The sequence below is a fragment of the Stylophora pistillata genome, chromosome 12 (genome assembly GCF_964205215.1).
Source record: "Stylophora pistillata chromosome 12, jaStyPist1.2, whole genome shotgun sequence".
Classification (NCBI taxonomy): Eukaryota; Metazoa; Cnidaria; class Anthozoa; order Scleractinia; family Pocilloporidae; genus Stylophora; species Stylophora pistillata.
In genome coordinates, this window is record NC_142530.1 from 13,296,817 (window position 1) to 13,318,208 (window position 21,392).

At 39.5% G+C, this 21,392-nt stretch overlaps 1 protein-coding gene across 11 annotated transcripts; it reads right to left on the minus strand.

Moving 5' to 3' along the window:
• Nucleotides 1–29: 29 nt before the first annotated feature.
• LOC111328393 (epithelial discoidin domain-containing receptor 1) lies at nt 30–17,825 on the minus strand. Of its 11 annotated transcripts, none has more exons than XM_088740923.1 (10): nt 17,666–17,825; nt 9,680–9,907; nt 5,322–5,404; nt 5,071–5,240; nt 4,662–4,835; nt 4,401–4,548; nt 3,507–4,052; nt 2,979–3,095; nt 2,228–2,584; nt 30–1,894 (listed from the first exon to the last, which is right to left on the minus strand). In XM_088740923.1, the coding sequence occupies exons 3-10, from the start codon at nt 5,392–5,394 to the stop codon at nt 1,779–1,781; spliced, it is 1,701 nt and encodes a 566-aa protein (XP_088597049.1). In that variant the 5' UTR covers nt 5,395–5,404; nt 9,680–9,907; nt 17,666–17,825; the 3' UTR covers nt 30–1,778. The 11 variants fall into 11 exon arrangements, with proteins under 11 accessions (XP_088597049.1, XP_088597051.1, XP_022788546.2 ...); XM_088740925.1 differs by lacking the exon at nt 17,666–17,825 and adding an exon at nt 10,455–10,697 and having other exon boundaries at nt 5,071–5,237; XM_022932811.2 differs by lacking the exon at nt 17,666–17,825 and adding an exon at nt 10,455–10,696.
• Nucleotides 17,826–21,392: the final 3,567 nt, after the last annotated feature.

Genomic DNA, 21,392 nt, shown 5'->3' on the forward strand with positions numbered 1-21,392 from the left:
TACGGACATATATAACGCAAACAAGAGTGTAAGCATGAGGAGGAACAGGTCTTTATTGAACTTACAGCAGTATTTACAGTCGTGTAAAAAATATCTATTGTTATCAATATCTCCGCGTAATGTACAAGGAGAAGAAATAAGATTATTTCGTGTTTCTATGCCTAAAAAAGAATTCATTCTGGCGCATTTATCCTCAAATACTAGCCATTAAGTACAATGGCTTTAAAATTACGTTGTGGTTCATTTCAGCTTTATTGTTTTAATCAGAGCAACTTACTCTTAGTCGCAATGCGGAGTAAATATTATTATATAGTCATTTAAGATTTTTTTGTACTGGACAGTAAACTCTATTACGGAAAGGCCAGTTTTACAGAACCTGGAAACAATTAACTTCAGTTTAGCTGCATTTCAATAGTATGTTTCGGCGTCAAGACTTTGAAGAGGCTGTTCCCAAGGTCGGAATGAGTAATTAAATAAATATTTAACATCAGTTACATTTTTTTTGTGTGTTTTAAGTACTGAAACAGTGAGCGGCAGTGAGCTAAAGCATCGGAAAGTAGAAATGAGCGAACTTTGTTTTGCTGCCTAAGGGGCAGTGGCGTCATGTCGGCTTCGCACCAACGGCCGTGATTAGAATCAGGTGGCCGCCACATCCGAAAATCATTTGACCCTTGCAATCAAAACGAAAACTTGTTCGCAAACAAACCAGAGTTGAAATGATGGAAAAACAAATTTTTGATTGTAAATTTTTCCGAAACTCAACAAAACTCGTTTTGAGTGCAAACCCTACTATTCTGTAACTATATTTAACTAATTTGGCTACTGGTTCGGTGATAAAGATACAGATATTTTTTTTGAGTATCTCTACACATAAAACACATGAAACAGACATGATATAGAGTAAGTTATGGTGAATATGATTGCAAAGGAACTTTTAAGCAAATTAACATCTCTATGACATCTAAATAATTCAGCATTTACATTAATTACCATAAATAGCTATCATCATACTTAAAGAATATTTTTGATTCTATAAAATAAAGGTATTTCTGAAACAAACTTCAGAGAAACATTTATTTTCTTAGAATCGCTTGAAATTTATGAGCTGGTTTGGGCTGTTTAAGTACATAGAAATTTACAAGAGCTTAGGTAAACTGAAGAAGTCTGCTACCAGCAAAAACCATTCAAATTTAACGCCGCTGTTCAATGTGGCATATAGTAGTATACACACTAACGCATTTTTGAGTCATAAAAGTGACCAACTAGTTGGAAAAATTTCCCTCAAGTGTGCTAAAAATTCCACTACAGACGCAGCCATTTTGGAAACGACTCAGTAACCTGGCCGCACGAGGATAGCTTACTAGAATTCAACTCAAATAGTAGGACCACAGTTCACAGTTGCTACTTTAGTATCAGCCTCTCAATTCCCAGTTAACTGAGACTCCAGAGTGAATTCAAACAGTTCAATTAATACCATGCCTTGTCTTTAAGGTCACTGGTAACCGACCAGGTTGCCTAGCAATATTCAAACTGGCGGCCTCCGTAGTCGAATTGTGAGCTCATTCGAGAAAAACGTACCGTAAGTTAGAAAATCCTTTGGAATCTCGTACCGTAGCTATTATTATGATTTCAAATATACGGAGATAAAAACGATATGGTTTCTGGAGCGTATTTCTCCATTTTTTGATGAGTTTGTCAGTTTGTCTCCTTTTTTTCATTGCTATGAAGTTTGGTGTTGGGAATGCTACGGGGATCGTTGTAACAATGTACACCTGCATTCAATCATCGCTACTTTCGCTGACCTTCCTCATTTCTGCAAGAACTTCAGCCTTCTCTTCCTCCAGGGAGATTTCTCTGGATTGAGGACGGAGATTCTTTGAGATGTCTTGGTCACCTGAAAGGTGAAAGGTATTCTCATAGTAAATAATCGAGAACATAGTCAACTCTCTTGTCACTGAAATGAAAACACGTGGGAACGTTGAGTATGAAAGTCAGTGTTTTCGCAGCTTACTTCGAGATTTGATTTTTCTATCCCACATCAGGTGTGGGTGAAGTTGAGGATCATAGGCGCGCTTATCAGTGCTGAAATTGCGCAGCTCTGTGGAAGTCTCAAACAAATCTAAATGGATATCAGTGATCTTTGCGCTTCACTTAATGAAATATTGGATACCTATTGTTGTTTGATTTTAAGAATATCGTCGCTAAAAATATGCTTGATAACACTTACCCATCAGCAGCCTGGCATTATTCAAATTACATTTCTCCATCATCAAGTCCATTTCCTCCTCTTCATCATCTTCGTCCTCGTCCATTCCCCTCCCCAGCATCTTTAGTCTCTCAAAGCGAATTTGCTGCGCACCAGGATCGTTCCTTCTGTTTAGTGAGTTTTTCTTGCTGGGGTTGATGATTCTGATTGGTCTGTTGTCTAAATCCTGTTCAGCGGCGCGTGTGCGTCGACTCCTCCGCCTCCAGATCAGCACGGCGAGGACACACAACAGCAGTGCTCCTATTACCCCAGCAGCAGCCAGGCACCCCGTCAACACTGTGTCCCAAGAGCCGTCTGAAGCCTCATCAAAACTCGTTTCTGTGCACGATAAAATTCAGGGAAAGAATGATCAGCTTACTTTAAGAGATCATGTTTCATTTCAGAATAGAGAGTTGCATCTTTCCAAACACAATTTTATGGAATGTGTAAAAAAGACTTCCTCAACGTACGTATGTGGTGCTGTGTCCTAGAATCATTTAAAAAAGACGACTATGAATGGAGCAAGGTTTTTCCAATGGCAGCCGCTTGGAAGGTTTGAAGATGTCTTTCAAAAACAGAGACATGTGAATGGAAAGAGTCCTTTTGTTTGAAAAACAAATAATTGTTTCCTCATTAATTAACTCTTTTGATGACCAGATCTTTACTACAGCAAACTATTTTTGAAACTGTTTGAATCTGACGACTGGCAATTAAAAGGACGTAAACGACTTACCCTCCACCACAATCCTGTCTGTTGTATTGATTTCGTTGTCGAGTGTGTTCGCTGTTGTTGTTATTCCAGGCTGAAAGTTTTGTTTGGTTCCAGGAATATGATCGATGGTTACTTCTTCTGAAAACAAATGAGAAATAATAAAAGCATCGCATACTGCGGAGAAAACTAAATAAAACTGCATTGAAGACTTTATTAGGATGACAGAGATTTCTCAGAAGTACTATTTGATGACAAAGTATGAGCCAGATCTGAGCTTTGGTCAGTTTTATTAAGCTTCGGTCCGACAACATAAAGACTAAATGTGTGATGCGCTGATTTTTCTCGCCTCCAAAACTTCGTGATCACATAAAATAAATTTCACTAGGCCATGATGATTTTAAGTCAGTGACCAAAACTAAACTTGAACCATAAAAAACAGATTCTCTTATTATTAAACTGCGTACAGCAATGTGAAGCTTAAAAGACCGATCATGAAAAGAGCGATAGTGAACTCAGATGCAAATGAAAACAATCAAACTAAGAAAGTACCTGATTCGAATTCCACTTCACTAATCAACACCCACCATCCGTAATATACAAATTCACAGGTGACGTGCTTTCCAATATTTCCATCCAGGTTAACCTCAATCCAAACAGCTTTGTCTCCCAGTGCTGTTCTTTTAGCCATGCTGGGTTCATATATGGTCTTCCAAGCAAAATACTCGCCATCTCGAGAGAACGAAAGAACAACTTTGCTGAAGAGCATCTTTTCATGGTGTCCCGGAAGATTGAGTACGTGAAAACGGACACTAGAGAACTTTCTTAAAGATGAGAATTCAAATGTGACAGTTGGGTCAACCGTCTTGGAATCTTGCCAGCCAATCCAGTCGATCCAGTTTGGGTTATCAGTGTCATTCCAGTCAGCATTACGACCAATCACTCCGTCTGTCAACTGTCCCAATCCGCGGTAAAGTACGCCAATTTTTTTCCCAAAAGAGAGCCTCGTACCATCGTAGCCGTTATCACGTAAGGAATTCCACCCGGGCAGATTCTGTCGGATATTTCCCTGAGAGATGCGGTACGAAACCAAGCCATCTGAAAAATTATGAAATTGTAAAAATCATGGAAGTTTTGACTGGAACACCATAAATACATACTGGCTTTTTTGTTGTTGCATGTTTCTGCTTGTTTCGTTTTCTTTGGTTTTGGTCTATTAAGGACTTAGAAATTTTATCAAATTCAACAACCTCTTTGTCGTGCTTGACAAGTAACCCAAACTTAGCAAACCTGAGGGATCCCCCCTTGGTACCAACGGGTAAGCATCTCCTAAACTGAGGCGTTTCTCCCGTATTGAGTCTTTTTTAGCGCAAGAACCAACATTTATCAGTGTCCCTTGGATAAAAATGTTCATTGAATGCAGTCACCAAAAGGAAGTTCATGTACCATGTTTAGTCCAAGAACAGCCATGTATTTCCAACTTCAGACACCATCTGTCTCCAACTCCTTGGTCCAGCACCAGCCGAACATGGCGGGCAATCCGCGGCGTCTGTAGGTGGTGTTTGTGGACTCTGGAGTCATTGGTTTTAATAAGCTGTGATAAGAGACAACACAAATCAGATTTCAATAAAGAAGCATCAGCCAGCGGATAAAGTAAAGCCAAATCATTACAAAGTTGAAGCCAGTTTTAGTAGACTCGCAACTTACTGTTACGGATACATCGTTTCGATGGTACCGCCTCCATTTCAAGTCTCCATCACGTTTGTAGGCAAGAAAATACTGTGAAACGTACATGAACGAAAAGTTCCCAGTAGAGTCGTTTTTCACCAACACTCCTACGGTAGACAGGGCACTAACGTGCATGTTCCGACCCAAGTCAACCTGAAGAACAGAGAATTTCAACTTCTTATCGCATCTTTCGTTACATTTATCTGATTTGCTTTTGTTTTAATCGTACCTTATTCACGCCTAGAGAATGACACAAACTCTGGCAAACACTTGTCAGGCCATTGCATCAATGTGCCAAGGGAACAACATTCCTGTCAACATTCGGTATCTTCCTTCCTTTTTAATATAGAATCCCCGAAAAAAACCACAGAGAAAAATCAGCCCTAACCTCTATGAATGCCTTTTCTTCTTTAACAGTTGAAGAACACCAGCCCACAGTGTCAGGAGAATTGTTCATTCGTCCGTGATAAGCACCAAACGATGCATGGTCTACTGTAGAAGAGGCACTCCATTGATTGTCTGGGATCAAAATGCCGAGGGGAGAATCGCATTTCTCTGCTAAGTATAAAATGAAAAATAAAATAAGACAAAATAAGAGAACCTTTTAACGGACTACAGAGAGAGAGGAGAGGTGCGTACCAGATGAGACTTTTGAAAAAACCACCAAAAGTGGAATAAGCTTAATAGTCGTTTCCATTAGCTTCACAAACATATTCTTGGACCTGAAAGATAATAAAACATGTTTTGTAACTATTCCACTTGCCCGTAATAACTTTTGTTTGTTTTTATAGGTAACATAACGAGGTGACTCGGCAGGCAGCGAGACAAATGAGGGCAAGCGAGACAGTCACGCAAGGTTTTGGGTGATTCGAGTTTCCATCAGGAATGGACGAAAACTATTCCACTGCACTGGTGGTGTGTCTCATGAAAGACAACCATCAAACTCATGTCAGGTCTGCTAGGTGGCTTTGGTTGACTGTACGCCAAAGATAAGACTGAATGCTGAAAGCCATCGTGCGGCGATGTAATTGGCTACGCTATTGCGGTGTCCCTGTCATTTCTTTTTTTCCACTGATGGTCATTTCTTTTTTTTTTCGTTCTTGAGTGTTGTTGTTTGGCAAAGTTAATAAATGAATTATTCAGTGTGACATGAGAGATATCAAAAGTCACTATGAAAACTGAAGGGAACAGACGTAACGTATCATACAACACTTTGAGCAATGAACAACAGAGCTGCCATTGTTGCAACTTAAGGGCGTTTGGAAAATGTTTCTGTTTTTATTCGACTTAACTGAACTACACGGGCGCTACTTTGATTTTGCCCTAGTTCGCCATTTGTTTGATCCGTTTAATCGTGTTGACTTCGAAGTACTTGAAGTACAAATAAAAGTATTTTCTTGTAAAAAGGTACCATCAGTCAGGTATCAAGGGAAGTGGATTGGTAGGTGATTTTAGGCCGGATCGCTCGATCCGACGTATTTCCAAAATTCCGAAAACAAACAAAACACGAAGCCATCGATGAACGCCCATCAAAACCTAATGACGCGATGCAACAGACTCTGGAATCCGGGACATAATTTTTTGATTGCGCTGCGGATAGCCACATTTTTCCAATCTTCGCATAATCTGTTCCTTTTTCTACAATCCCTGATGACCAGCTGATCCGCCGTTCTGTGAACCTAATCGCCCATTTAAATGGTTGTGTCGCCTGCCCAGCAGATTTTGTCTCCATCCCTCAAAAGACTATTGTCTTACAAGACTAGACAATAATATTTGTGCTCATACCAGCGAAACAATGTAATAAAGATTTTCTAGCTTAAAATTGATCCTATTAACCTGCAATTAACACAGGAAACCCCTACGACTAATTTTAAAATGGATAATTTCACTCTTGCCAGTGCAGATTTCACGGGCATTTTTGAAACACCAGCCTATCTGTTCACAAGCCAAACGAAAGCGCCTTAGAAACTATTTTTTACTGTAAACGTATCGGACAAGAGTTGGTTTTCGAGAAATTTGACGAAAAAGTAACTGATAAGTTTTTTTTAATACAGGAATGTGGAATGATTCATGACTTGGTGCTTAATGCTTGCTTGCTGTACCCACCCCAAAGTCCCGCCAGAAAACGAGCACTTTCAATCAATCTGCGTTTTTATATCCAGTATTTCAAGAAAATAGAAAAATAACGACATAGTACAAAGTCTGGCGTGTGTGATGATGTCTTTCCCAAGTTTGGTTTGAAGATCAGCTAATTTAAGCCATGGAATCAACCCTTTCAATTGCATTTAGTTAATTAATCCTCTTTACGCTCAAATACATTTCCTGCCGTACCGGGTAATCGCATCCGTTGTGCACGCTAATACAATTCAAGTAATTATGGTCGTTTACTTTCTGTAGAGAGTTTGCCGTATTACCAAAAGATTTTCGTTTGCTTTGGTATTCAATTGCCATTGGTGGCGGGAGTGGAGGGAGGGAAAGCACAATACAGTACCCACCAAGTCATGCGATTCGCACCCATCACGTAAAGTTCACTTCGCTTTCCACCGAGATCTACTCATTTTCTAACATGAACCCCTATGATAAGATCTTTGATTGTACTTGAAAATCAGAGGGATCAAATGAAGTGAAAGAAAATCACTTTTACCTTCATTTTACCGAAAAAATTTGCGACACGAGTTAAATTAATAGATTTTGTCAGTTCCAGGCTAAAATAATTGATAACATAGCTAGCAGAGGCGCGCAATCAAATTCAGTATACGTAAGCGTGCTCAAAATCCCGATAGTGCACTCTGATAGCGTGAGTAAATCGCTTCGCCAGAAATTTTTTTTTTCGCGCGAGCGGCCATTGTTAGCGTGGGGAAATATGATATATTTCGCGACAATAATGGATATAAACAGAGATCCGGCCCACCAGTCCCAAAACGAAGACAATTTTCAGACCTTTTCCCTTGGGCTAGAGTTCTTAAATGAGGTAGAAAAAGAAAAAACAACGGAGAAGAAGACTCGGCATCAGCGCCGTCACGATTCGCTTCACTGTCCGAGGGTGAAAAGCAACAAATTTTGACAGAAAGGCACTCTACTAAAACCAAACAAATGACAAACTGGTCTGTTTCAACCTACAAAGATAAACTTAAATTTTTCCGTTTTAAACTGCAGTTGAATAAAACTCGAGCTTTCAACAGAAAATTTGAAATAAAACCAATTCCTATTTTGCTTAATATTTCGCTTACCGCGAACAACCACTTCTGTTATTGTTGTCCGCTTTTACCGCCGGATTTGATGAACAATTCCACCGGCTATGTTATAAAACAATAGCCCATTTCCGAATTACCCTTGGCCTCAATTTCAAAACGAGTCCTGGTGCTCATTCTTTCATATGATTATAAGTTTTCATTCACATGCAAATTAAACTCATTTTCACAGGAATGGTTGAGCACCAGGCCTCGTTTTGAAAAAGAGGCCAAAAGTAATTCGAAAGTTGCCTATTGGTTCATGCTTTACCGTGCGCTATCAAGTTATGGAGCACGTGGGAAGTTTGGAGAGCACTCAAGAAGCTAGAGTTGCTCTCGGCTATTGCCTCGGACAACTCTTACGCTTCTTTCGTGCTCTTCAAACTTCCCACCTGCCCCATAACTCGATAGTGCAAGCTGAACCATGAACCAATTGTTAAATGAAATCAAAGAACTGGAGAAGCTAGCGGGAAATCTTTATTCTCTTAACAACCAAATATCAATGTTACTGAGAGGATGTCGCTGACAAACACAAAAATAAATTTTTACACTTGCAGCATCTCCATCGAGTGCGGGAAAAGCTCTTTGATGGCCTCTAGTTTTCACACTAAACTAATTTTTAATTTCTGCAAGCTAAATTTTACTTTGGCTTGATTGTTTATTTTCTTCTTTGTTGTTGTTGTTATTGTTATTGTTGTTTTTCAATTGACGTCCTCCACGTCTTTGCGACTAAGAAAGGCCATCTGATATTATGGACAGGGGGATATCATAGACAGGGGGGAGAGACAGGGGGTATATTATAGACAGGGGGGAGAGACAGGGGGATATTATAGACAGGGGGGAGAGACAGGGGAGATATTATAGACAGGGGGGAGAGACAGGGGGGAGAGACAGGGGAGATATTATAGACAGGGGGGAGAGACAGGGGGGATATTATAGACAGGGGGGAGAGACAGGCAGACAGGGAGGGGGAGGAGAGGGCGGATATGAAAGTCTGGATTTCATGGTTAAGGAAAACTTTTAGTATTCAAAACCCTCTGTCTTCACTTGCAATTAACCGTCGTGTCAGCGAGTGAAGATTTCCGGTTCTAAGCTTGCACGACCTAAGGTCACGATTTTTTCCGACCAAAATAGACATTAAAAAAACACATATGTATGGATGATATGATTTTTACAACCCTTTGGGTGATAAAAGGAAACGAAAGCCGGCGAAACACGTGTTAAGGTATTCCAACCTACATGAAAAGAAGTTGTTCCTGCTCTATTTCACGATTTTTAAAGTTCGAGGGGTAAGTGGTGAAAACTGATGTTTTGTCTGTTAACAAATGACGATTCACACCCGTTGGCAATTTGCCTGGAATGTATCATCAATAAAAAACTCTTAAAACATTACATAAACATAAGATCCTGCCTCACCATATACTCACACGAAAGATGAAAGCCAAACTGATGGATAATACTGCTACAACAGACCTTTAGAGCCTCTCAGTACAATACAGACAGCTAAAATCTTTATAATGTTGCCACGGTACATTTCGCTCCTTATCCTATTATGCTCAGTGAGTTTGTGAATGAAAAAGGAAAGATATGGTCCATAGATCATAAAAGGGCACAGTCCCCCAGCTAGGGGCGCACATCGCAGTTAATATATTCCGTTTAAACCCAAGCTAACAGCTGGGCACAAGAAAATTGACCATCTAATGGTTCCACTCCGTGGGAAAATTATTTGAAGATAGTTTTTGTTACAAAATGAATTCAATAACTCACCAAGTCTGCGGTAGTTTGCCCCGGGGCCTTACGTAACAACACTGGAAACGTTCCAGTACGGTTACAGAAATTGAACAGATAAAACGTTGACATCTACCACAACAACTTTGAGAATAGTGACAGCACCGCACTTTTCCGGCAAACAGTTCTCTGTTTCAGCATGAGCTGAATTGGGCTCAAGTATGTGGTTTATTTTTGTTTCTTACACAAGTGACGAGTCCCTACAAACTAAAGGAATACGCGGATCAAAATACTTAGAATGCCTTCCAAGTTGTTTACACTCAGGAAACTTCGAGCCGGCCGGCGGAAACATGCAATGAAAATTGTCCGATATTGTTCTCTACGAACATGAACAGAACGATCCAGAAAATATGAGATAAATACTTTAATTTTTAAAATATTGATATTACATAATTTGGATACAAAAATTATCGATGTTCTTAAGGAAGAAAATTTCCGTGATGAAAGAAGTTTCTACAAAAGTGCGTGGAGGCTGAAGCTTAAGGGACCTATTTTGATAAGACATGTACGCCTTCTATAACACCAACTCTAAAACGAAGCATTCCAGATGTCATCTAACCTTGTTCCAGCCATGACTGGAAAGATCGCTGCACAGAAATATTGCTAAGCATAAACAAGTGAATATGAGGTCTGGTAAAAATCATTTCAAATGCGGATGCCTCACTTCGCACAAATCGCAACACGCCTGTGCTACAAGCAAACTAATAATATTCTCCGAATGGAACTTCCAGAAATAACTTGAAAGAACACCAACCTTAACCAGCAACACAAAAAAAGACGCACGCACGGGTTTTCAAGGCTATCCCGTGACAAATTCGTCTGAGTCTAGGTTTGATGTGGTTCTGGCGCGAGCGCTGGAGACGTAGTTGAAGTACTTGGCAAAGATGATCTAACCTGTGTTTAACTTGGACGTAATGCGTAACGCAGGCACTTTGCAAAGCTTGAACTTCGCGCATCAAAGTAACCTATATGTAAACAGCGCAGAACGTCAACCTTGGGCAATTTGACTGATATCATCCATGTCAGTTGTTGCCATGGTAACTCTTTAAAATTGTCCAAAGGCCACAGTGATTTTCCGTCATTTTCAAATTAACATATAAAACTGAGTTTCAAATTTCCTTTTTTATCTTAAACTTAAAAAAATGTTTGCCGGGACTTTTCTCTGAAAAAGTGAAGTAAGTTCTGGTCACCAAATAGAGGCATATCACAGAGCTAGGGAAGACTTTCGACAACAGAAACTAGGAAAGTCGGGATGCCAAAACTTTTAGGAAACAATTTCATTAGTTCGTATACATCGCCTAAACAGGCTTGACTGGCGTAAAACCAGTTTAAACAAGAACAACAAAGTTGGTATTGCAATTAACTTAGTCTTTCCTGCGAAATAAAAACATTAACTACTGCAAGAAATCTTTGTAAAATTAAACATCTCCTATAGAAAGAATCATTCAGAGAATTACTATTTACCCAGAGACATAACTTAATTTGGACACTTAAACCGTATCGTCTTTATTAACTGCTTTCATAGACATTCAAGCCAACTGATTGTTTTCATTCTTTTTGTGAGAGCAAGGTACTTTTATAGTTGACTTACAATTTGACAAACTGACGTTAAGTATCATTCCCACATCACGTGTAGAGGACCGCCCTATCACGGGAAATGAAGAAACATAAGCTATCAAGTTATCAATACGGGGTGTCTTCATGCTTCTGATCCGGTTGACAGTTTCAGTTTAAGGCTTCTGAAAAAGTTTTTGTTTTACAAATATCTTCTCTCAACCCGAATAACCATTTTTTAGTTGTAAAAAGGAGAGACACAGTAAATCCTCTGGTTTGAGACAAAACAAGTCTCAAAGATATCTTCATTATCAAATGAAATCTAAAGGAACACTGTGATCATGTTATCCACTTTACAATCTCATTGCGGACCAACAAAATGGAAAGACACGATTTACAAAGGAAAGCTTTTTTTGAAAACTAAGCGTTAAACATCATCAAGGAATCCTGGAATCTTATCTCAGATTTGTTATCCTCTTGTAGAAGACAACCGCGTGGACCTTGTCAAAACACATTTGCTGTTGTAACACTGTACTTCATTTCTTTTTATAATTATCACCCCATTTTAAGTCACTGTTATTGATAGATCTACTTTAAATGTTTTTTTTTCCTAATGCTATTAAGAATAAGGCAAAGACTCAAAAACTGTCTCCGGCCTTGCGCAGAACCGAACAGCTCGAGGTTTAGGGACAGGATGTTGTTTCCGATATTTACTGAACCACGGGTACAGCTCCCAATAGTCAACCCAATCAGAACGCAAACAAACACTGAGCTCAGTCCACATGGAGCCTTGCAACTTAATCCTGAGTGTTCACAGTTAATCCATTACTCTGTAATTACAGTCAAAGATTTTGGCTCGATGTTGTTTTTGAAAGACAGCAACTGGACGGAACTTGACCATACTAAACTCCTTACTTTCATAGCAGTTTTTCTCGCTCAGCTTGTGACTCTCGTCATGTGTTTGTTTCTATGTTACCTTGCCATTGAAAACTGGTTGGCTGAATGCCCTATGAAATAAATACATAGGGCAAAAATAGAACTATCTATAGTTATGTTTCAATCACCTCAGTTGTGACCACAATCAAAATCACCGCAGATGTATTCGGGACAACTTTATTCGTTTTTCGCAGTCTTGAGAAACGTTCCCATTAAACGTTATGATGTCCAATTAGATGTCAATTTATTTTCATTGTACCATCAACAGCATTACCTTTAAGTTTAACAAATATGCGCAAAATTTGGACAAACTCCAACAACTAATTGAGTAAGATATACGGTGATACGAACACAGAGCAACGGTAAAAAATATCTCAAAGTAAGTCGACAGTTATGAAAAGGTTACCGACCTGCATGCTGAAATTCAGCTATGGTGAAGACTAATTCTGTTTAAGGTTCTCCCTCTCGGAGTAAAACGTGTAAATTGAAAAGCATGGAATTGCAGTACCGTGCAGGGGTTTCAGTGACTTTGTCCATAAGCAGCTGCCGATGATTTAACAGGCGGCTGTGCGCGGAAAAGAGGACGTAAGACCATGAGAGCCTGCCCGCAAGCTAAACAGCCGGCGGCAAAAGGTCTTATAGGCGGCGATAGGCCGCCGGTAACCGGCTTTTGTTGAAACCCTTGGCACTGTGACTCAGAAATACCAGCAATGATATGAACTTCCACAGCGAAGAACCTAGGTATGCACTTCTTTTCAAAACACAGTCAAAAAAGGAAGGTCTTGGCGAAAATTTCCCTCTGAGATGACACTTGTGCCTTCCGAACTTTTCATCAGATGTTAACGTAAAAAGTCCAACGGACTTCCGTTCTATCAACACATGTAATAGTTGTTTGGTGAGCGCCTCATACGTGCCTTACATGGCAACTAATAACGACGACCCTGGAGCATCTTCTCCAATTAGAAATAATTACTTTTTTATAGTAAGATATGAAGCTTAAATACTTTTTGGTACAGTATCTGACTTTCACAGTCCTAGACGAACATTTTTCTTTCATGTTAGTGCAAGATTTCACTCATGTCATCATGTCTGTTGAACATGGCCACAAAAATAAACCGTATTAGTCTTTATAGTTTAAAGATTGGAAATTCATGATTAAAAGTTTGTTTGCCTAATTGTAAATCTAAGTCCTTTTGTGATATCAAGCGTCCTCCCAAATTAGTAACAATAATTAATCAGATAGGGTACCTCCTTGCAGCACAGATAAACGTTTAAATCATCTGGCCAACGGAAAGCAATAGCGACAGAAGAAAAGTAGCCGGAGTACCCCTCGTTCGAATCGCTCAGCTGTTTTAGCCACATGCGGTGATTCTAAATTTCAATCGAACTCCACACATAAGTTACTCACCTTGTGAAACTCTCAAAAATAAATAAAACAATAAAGCTTATTTTCCAAATGTTTCTATGTTCCAATTTAAAACCTTGATGATAACAAAACATCAACCATTCTTTAAATGGAATTGAAGACATCTGTCGCGGAAGACACGATAAGTAGAATCATGGCAACAAAGTCCATGGTTGATAGAAAATCTCCTAATCTTTCCTTACACAGAAATCACTCCTATCGCGAGTCTGATCGTTTGAAATCGATAAACAAACACAGGAAATTGCAACTACGACGAAACACAACAAAACAGAGGATGAGGTGGAGAGCCCTAAGGATTGATCGAGGATTTCAATAATAGAAGATTTGCGAACCTAAAACTCGTAAAAATGTTTTTCTTCTCATTTACAAAGACATAAATGTATTGTACGTTCCAAAAAAGTAGGGTCTAGACAAGGTTCCAATGGACATGCAAAGATTCACCGGCAGATCAAGATGTTTACACTGAATGAGAAGCAGTCCCAAAAAGAGTAGCAGTGTTGTTGTTGCAACGTGCATATGATCTTGCCCTCCCTATCCTCTCCCCCTCCCACCATAAAGCAATATCATGAGACAGGCCTTGTAAAAGTTACAAGTAAACCCAAAGCAATATTTTTGCCATTCGATGAATTTTCCTCGCACCCCGTCAGAGCTTGATTTGGCACAGTCAAAATATTCAAATAACTTCTTAGTTTGAATCGTGACATTTAAGTGCTTCTGGATCCGGGTCATCAGTCGATGAATTACTTGAAACCCTACCTTACTTCACCATACTTCTTCAAACATCTTTCCAAATACATTATCAGTTTATTTGAATTCTTCCAAAATCGGCCGACTCAACGCGTTAAATACTGCACACCTTTCTAAGCTAAAGGAAATAGAGCGCGTTCATGTTTCATCCGAAAATACTAGACGTAACCTTGACTTCTCAAAACAGGATGTATTTTAAAGCGTGCTTCACTCCCGGAAACCGATCAGTGAACAAAGGGGAATTTTAATTACAAATCAAAAATCTGCGGTCAAGGACTCGCCCTTGCCGTGCTGCTAACAAAAACATTCACTCTGAGCACCAACAGGAAGTGAAATTTTTTATTTACATTTTAAGCCATGACGCAAACCTTTCAGCAAATATACCGAACCCGTTTCTTCCCTGCCCTACCAGTACGAGCTTTTATAGTGCCGTTCTAGCGCTCTTTCTATGGAAGATGTAAAGCACGATCGGTGCAGCAGACCATAATAGTACTAATTACTTTGAATTGAAGAAACAAAAGAAAAACTCGTGAATCGTTGAGAAGAATAAACTGCCTGAAAAGATTTGGTGAACTGAATAGTATTTTGACAGTCTCCTTAATCCTGAAAGCAAATAAAGTAGCAACCAAAACACAACTTTTAATAATGACTAAAAACTGAGTTACTGATAAAAAAAAAGGTAGGCTGGCCCTCAGCCAGAGATTAAGTCAAAGTACGGAGGAAACGTCGAAGTAAAACAGTAGTTTCGAAAATCATTCGTTGAAACGAACGCAGAAAGACGACGTCGGCGATGATCATATAGAGGAACAAACCAATGAGCGAACGACGAAGTGATATTCATATGGTGATCTAAAATTAACCTCATTCATGGTTGTGCTCCGAACAAATATTTTCAGCTTATATCAATCCAAAGAACATGTATTTACCCATTACTAAAGGAATTTCCTTAAGCCATGCCATGTACCCGCTGTATTGTTCCTAGCTCGCTTAACCGCACACAAACCAACAACGAAATTAGAATTAGAAAAAGAAATCTTCGTATGGTTTTTAATTTTTTTTTTTTTTCGCAATAGCATAATTCATCAGGGCTACCGTCTAGTAAAGAATTTCCACCTTTAGTTAAAGAGAACCGTTCTCGAATGCATAAAACTACAGTGGAATCCCGATTTCTCGAACCTTCAGGGGAAACGCAAATTGGTTCGAGAAATCGAGAGTTCGAGAAATCGGGGTGAAATCATAAGTGAAGCAAATCCAAGGGAAACAAGGTTTGGTTCGAGATATCGGGAGGTTCGAGAAACCGTGGGTTCGAGTAATCGGGATTCCACTGTAAGTCTTAAACAAACTGACCCAGTTACATAGAACATTTGTATATTGTACACGTATCACTAACAACCTACAGAAGCGTAGATGCTAACAGGCAGGCTTAAGCAGCAAAGTTTGGTTTACCCCCCTGGAAAAATACTCTAAAACGGTTATTCTGGAAAGCGACTTGAGAGGTTAGGTAGAATTTCAAGACATCCGATATCTGTATTAAAAAAACTTCGATGTTTTGACTGACATCCTTTGACAGCCGGGACAAACATTATGACCCACCTACACTAAAATGACCTTGAGAAAATGTTTGGTTGTTTCTGATGAGGCATGACTAACTAGATTTTTCAGGGATATCCATAAGTGTTATTGTAATCAACTGGCCTGTGAGTCATACCCATAAAAACTGAGAGTTCTTTTTCAAGCCCTTTTAACTTAGGATCTACTCCGAATATTTTCCTTCGTAACCAAATACAACAGTGAGGGCTCCTTCAAGAACAGAAAACCTGTAGGGAGTTGCTGTTGTCTTTTTAAGTTTGCCTTTAGTCTTCCAAAGCACTCAGTTACCTCAAAGCTCTGACTATGCCGGTCCTAGAATCTTTATCTTTCAAATCCACAAAACAACTGTTGACAGTAATATGCTCAGGATAAGGACCCGTTTTGAAATTGATGCCTTGCTCCTACATGACAGTTCGTGAGATGTTGAAAGGTCAAATCTCGAGCCTATTGCACGTGAGGAATGCCATATATGAGAGGTTTTACTACGGAGTTAACCAAAACAGTTCTTGACGTCTTGTGATCTTAACACTTTACACCGAACATCAGCATGGGCGGGTATTCTCCATGCTGTTCTCTATACATGTCCTAACAAGGACAAGGAAAAGTTTTTTATTTAAACAAAACAATCAAGATTTTCTTAAGTGGGAGGGAAATATTCTTTACTGTAGAAAGGTTAAAATCTAGAGTCAAAATGTTGATTCGGTACTGACATCATGCGATGAATTCAATAGTGACGTCCTAAGGTAGGTACGCTTGCCGACGATTTGCAGCGCAGTTTACCGTGACTTTTCTGTTGTAGAGTTGATACTAAACACACTTACGTCTTGCGACCGCTGGTATAAAGTTTAATGTTCGTTTACAGTGGTCTTCCTAATTTAAATTGACAAAAGATGTCACCTTTGTTGTGTGATGATTCCTCTGGAAGGTTACAACTGTGCGAGTGACTGATACACAGCTGAATGCCTGAGAGAGTTTACAGGCACAACAAGAGTAATCTCTCAAATAAGTCCTCACGTAGCGAAAGAGGTTAACATGAATTCGTCCGATGTGATGACTATAAACTGAAAAGAACGGGTTACAATTGTTCCTTGCCGCATAATTACAACTGATTTTTACTTCTTTTGTGGTCTGATGTCGGCACTGGTTTACATTTTTCATCCCGAATAACACGTTTTTCAAAGTCAAGTAGACAAATCGGAACATTTTTCTTTTGTGGAAGCCCAAACAAACAAGAGGCATGTTCGCATAATCAACAACGCGAGAAAATTGAAAAGAGTATGATCGTGTCCAGCTGCCGGGCATTTAGTGACAGCGTATGATAAATGGTAAATAAAATACACATCATAACATACTGAACTGAAAGGAGTAGAGTCAGAGTAGGCAATAAATATCGGCTGAGAGAGACTCGTGATGAGCCTAAACATTGAAGGGAAGCGCAGGTTTTTACAATTAAGAAGACTGACGAGCGAAACGAGAAAAAAAATATATATATCGCCAAAAAAGAAAGACAGAATGAAGAGAAAGATGTATAGCTTAAAGCTGCGATATTGCGCCCATCTCAGTTAACGTCGTTGATTTCCACGCAGATGGAAATTTAATTCACACTACAACTAACCTGGCCCGTTTTACATCCCACGCATTTATCCTTCAAAATTCAATGACGCGGTAAAATTCTCAGAGGAAGTTTGACTTTATCGCGATGATTTACTTACAGTTCTCAGTTGTCCTTTATATCTGCCACGAGTGTGTTGCCCACTTTCCAAGACAAAATTGTCCAATAATTCTCGAAAAGCGGCAATCGTTGCGATAGTTCTCGATAGAAGAAACAAGAATATTGTTTCACGCTGCTTCTCTGAGAACAAATATAAATTCACAGAACGTGCCAGGGTAAATAAGGTACCACGTGAAAAGCCGGAAATCCTGGCGTACGAAGGACATATGATCAACAATGCGGTGATATGCGTAGCTATGTCACTGATCTAAGTCTCAAAATTGTGACTCCTGCACATTCCAGCGTTCGTTAACTACGTTTGAAATTTTCAGTGTTCCTTCAAGCTACAAGGATAAAAACAATCTATTATCATTGTCTCATCCATTAAAGATTTTGCATGAACTTTTGAATAAATCAATATTTGGTTTCCTTGCCAAGCCAGATGCTTAGGAAAATTGTGACGCATTTCAGCGATAAGCCTTGCATAAACTTGTTTTTGAATTTTGTTCCGTTGGTCATAACTTCTTCAAAATTGATCAAACATCTTAAAAACTTCTCATTCACATCAGAACAATATCCTATAACCAATAAGTTAAAGAACCTTTAGGTGATTTTAATAACTGCTTTTTTTCGGCCGGCCTTTTTTCCACCTGAAGTTCAGTTACCCGAGGTTTTTTTTGAACACATCCGGCTATGACTTACCTTGTGAGGCAATAGATCAGGAAATCGGACATCTCTAAAAAACTTTCCTTGAATGAGAAAACTCACCCTTTCAGGAACAGGCAAGTTTGATTTTTATTTTCGTTACCAAAACAAAATCCAAAATGGTTGGAAAGAAGCCCTCATTCAGTGAGTATTGTAGCTACTAAGCTTAACAAAGAGGCGAATTCGCTAAGACGTGTTCATCACAGTCTTTCACTCATTGTTTTTAATGGTAATGGCCACAAATGGTCACAGAATGCGTAATCTAACAACGAAATCAGGATGAATGGATTTAACGTCATCGTGCACAATGTAGACTAAATGAAAAATTTCAAGAATTCTCTCGACATAATATGTCGAGAGCATAATCTGCACTCAGTCATCGAACTTCTTGTCGTGTCAATAAAGCGATAGGGTTGATATTATCACCATTTTAACAACGAATGAAATCAATGTCATCCAAAATCTTCACACAGAGTAAAAAAGGAGCACGTAAGGTCAACTGATCTGGACCATATTGCGTCAGCAGCGAAAAAACATTTCAACAACTGAGCACTGGTATGAAAACTAGTTCTGTCGTGTCATTTACTCCACAACTACAACTGAGGGTCACTGAGCACTATTCAGTTCAGGGTGACTCCCGTTAAAAGCATTTGAAATGAAAGGAATGGAATGAAATAGATAGAACAATCCAACACATGACATTCAACATGCTCCACCCCCCACAGGCACTCCTCCAAGAATTCAACCAATCTCACCAGTTCTTCGATCATCATGTCGACAATATTTCTGACATTGATGAGGGTCGTGTTCCTTTTTCATCAGTGAAGATTAAGTGATGTCAGACAAACACTCTTTTTACCGACAAAAAACCACCGTCTTTGGTGACTCCTTCTCTGGTGTTTCAATTTTATCGAACTAATCGAAGGCATAAGTCATTTAAGAGACGTGTCTGGTATCCTACTTTCCCCCCTCCCCAGCCCCCAGAGGTAATAGGGACTCGTGAATAAATTCCTCATTTCCAATCTTGAACGGTTTTTTCCGCATTATTACTCAGCAAGCCAACCTGCAGAGCATAACTCCACATTTGAGGTCAATATCACTAGCATATGTCATATTTGCTAGCGATATGTTTTACATCTTGTCAGACTACATTTTAAGCTTCAATTTCATTCCTTTTATAAGTACAGATGTACAGTATTGACCACGCCTCCATCTGTAAATAAAATTCCCGTCAGATGTAGCGACATAAACGTCCTTTATGAGGAATAACTCTCTCAGCGAAAAAATTGACTTCGACTCTGATTTACATTATTAGATTCTAACAAATTTTCTAGAATTTGATTTGATCACGTGTAAAAGGCAACACAACTTAAAGATGTGACGATCACCTAATCTCGCGCTGTTTTCAACAACCGCAGTTAATTCTATACAGTAGCTGGACTTACGACAGTTCCTTCCTGCATTTTAAACAGCACGTTCACATTTAACGCTTCCAGTTTGAATAATAAGTCAAAGCGAATACTAGTTAAGATAATACGATCAGCAAAAGAACCACTTCACCCATGAGAACGGCAGGAAGTATTAACCGTAGGCCTCTCACGGACTCTCTCATGGTGACGCGTTAGCCACAAGTTATCTCGCGTGAGAAGTGTGACGTGTGAACCAAATAAGAACACTCATTTATACTGGTCTGAATAAAGCTTGACAGAACTATTGCTGATACTATGGTGAGGACTATTAGAATGCGAAAATTGTTTACTTTTAGAACCAAGTTTGACGCAGGCGTGAATTCCGTTTTGTTAATCAACAAACGGAGCAGAATGATCACGTGATTCTTAGGAGTTCACTTTTCAAAAATTGAAGACATGACCATGAAGCGGGTATCTATGGGCGGCCGTCACCACCAAAAATAAAAGGATGTCAAATAGATCAGTAAATACAAAGATGGTTTAAGGATCAGCTGCAGGATAGCATAGCTAATAAAGGAATGGCATGGCCAAATTGTAGACAGTCTAGGTTTCCTTCATGAAATAGAACAGCCTAAACATAAATAGTTTAACGAAATGATAAACGGTCTAGTTGCCCATGTCGAGTTGGAACATGAAATTGTGAAATGGAGCGGGTAAATTGCGAATAGTCTAGCGCTCATTTGCAATACAGTACACAAACGGTGTAGCTTTGTGTCAAATGACTCAGGTTAATACGGACTAGCGCAGCGTACGCACAAACGGTGTAGCTTTGGGTGAAATGGCTCAGCATAATGTCGAATGGTACAGCGTACATACAAACAATGTAGCTTTGCGGGAAAAGGCTCAGCCTAATGTGGAATGGTACAGCGCACACACAAATGGTGTAGCGTTGTGCGAAATGACTCAGCGTAATGTCAAATGGTACGGCATAATGTCAAATGATACATCGTACATACAAACAGCGTAGCGTTGCGTGAAATAGCTCAGCGTAATGTCAAATGCTACAACGTACACACAAACGGTTTAGCGTTGCGTTAAATAGCTCAGCCTTCACGTCATGCCACAAGCAAGCTCGACGATTTGCCACAACATCGAAATATTTCATGTAATACTGAGCAATTTAATGTTCAGCGGGAGCGTCTGATGTTCTGCAAAGCTATTCGACGTAACGCTACACCATTCTTGTCTACGCTGAGCCATTTCACGCAACGCTACACTGTTTGTATGTACGCTGTACCATTCTACATTACGCTATCTCGCCGAAACCACCAAAAATACAAACCGCAAATGGAACAGCGATCTGCTGGGGGGGCATGACGTCATCGAGTGTGAAGAATGGGGCGAAACCATCACATCAGTGTAGTTGCTGTGTTGAAGAGCCTTCTCTTCGCCTGGCCGTAAAGCAGAGCCAATTCGGTAAGTTTCTCCTATTTTTCCCCAGCTGATATCGCTTTTATTTGTTTTCCTTCATGAAAGCTTTTATTAAAATAGCAAGAAGACTTGATTCTACCACGGTTTGCCGGCCTCCTGGTTTCCCACAGTTTGCACGCGTTG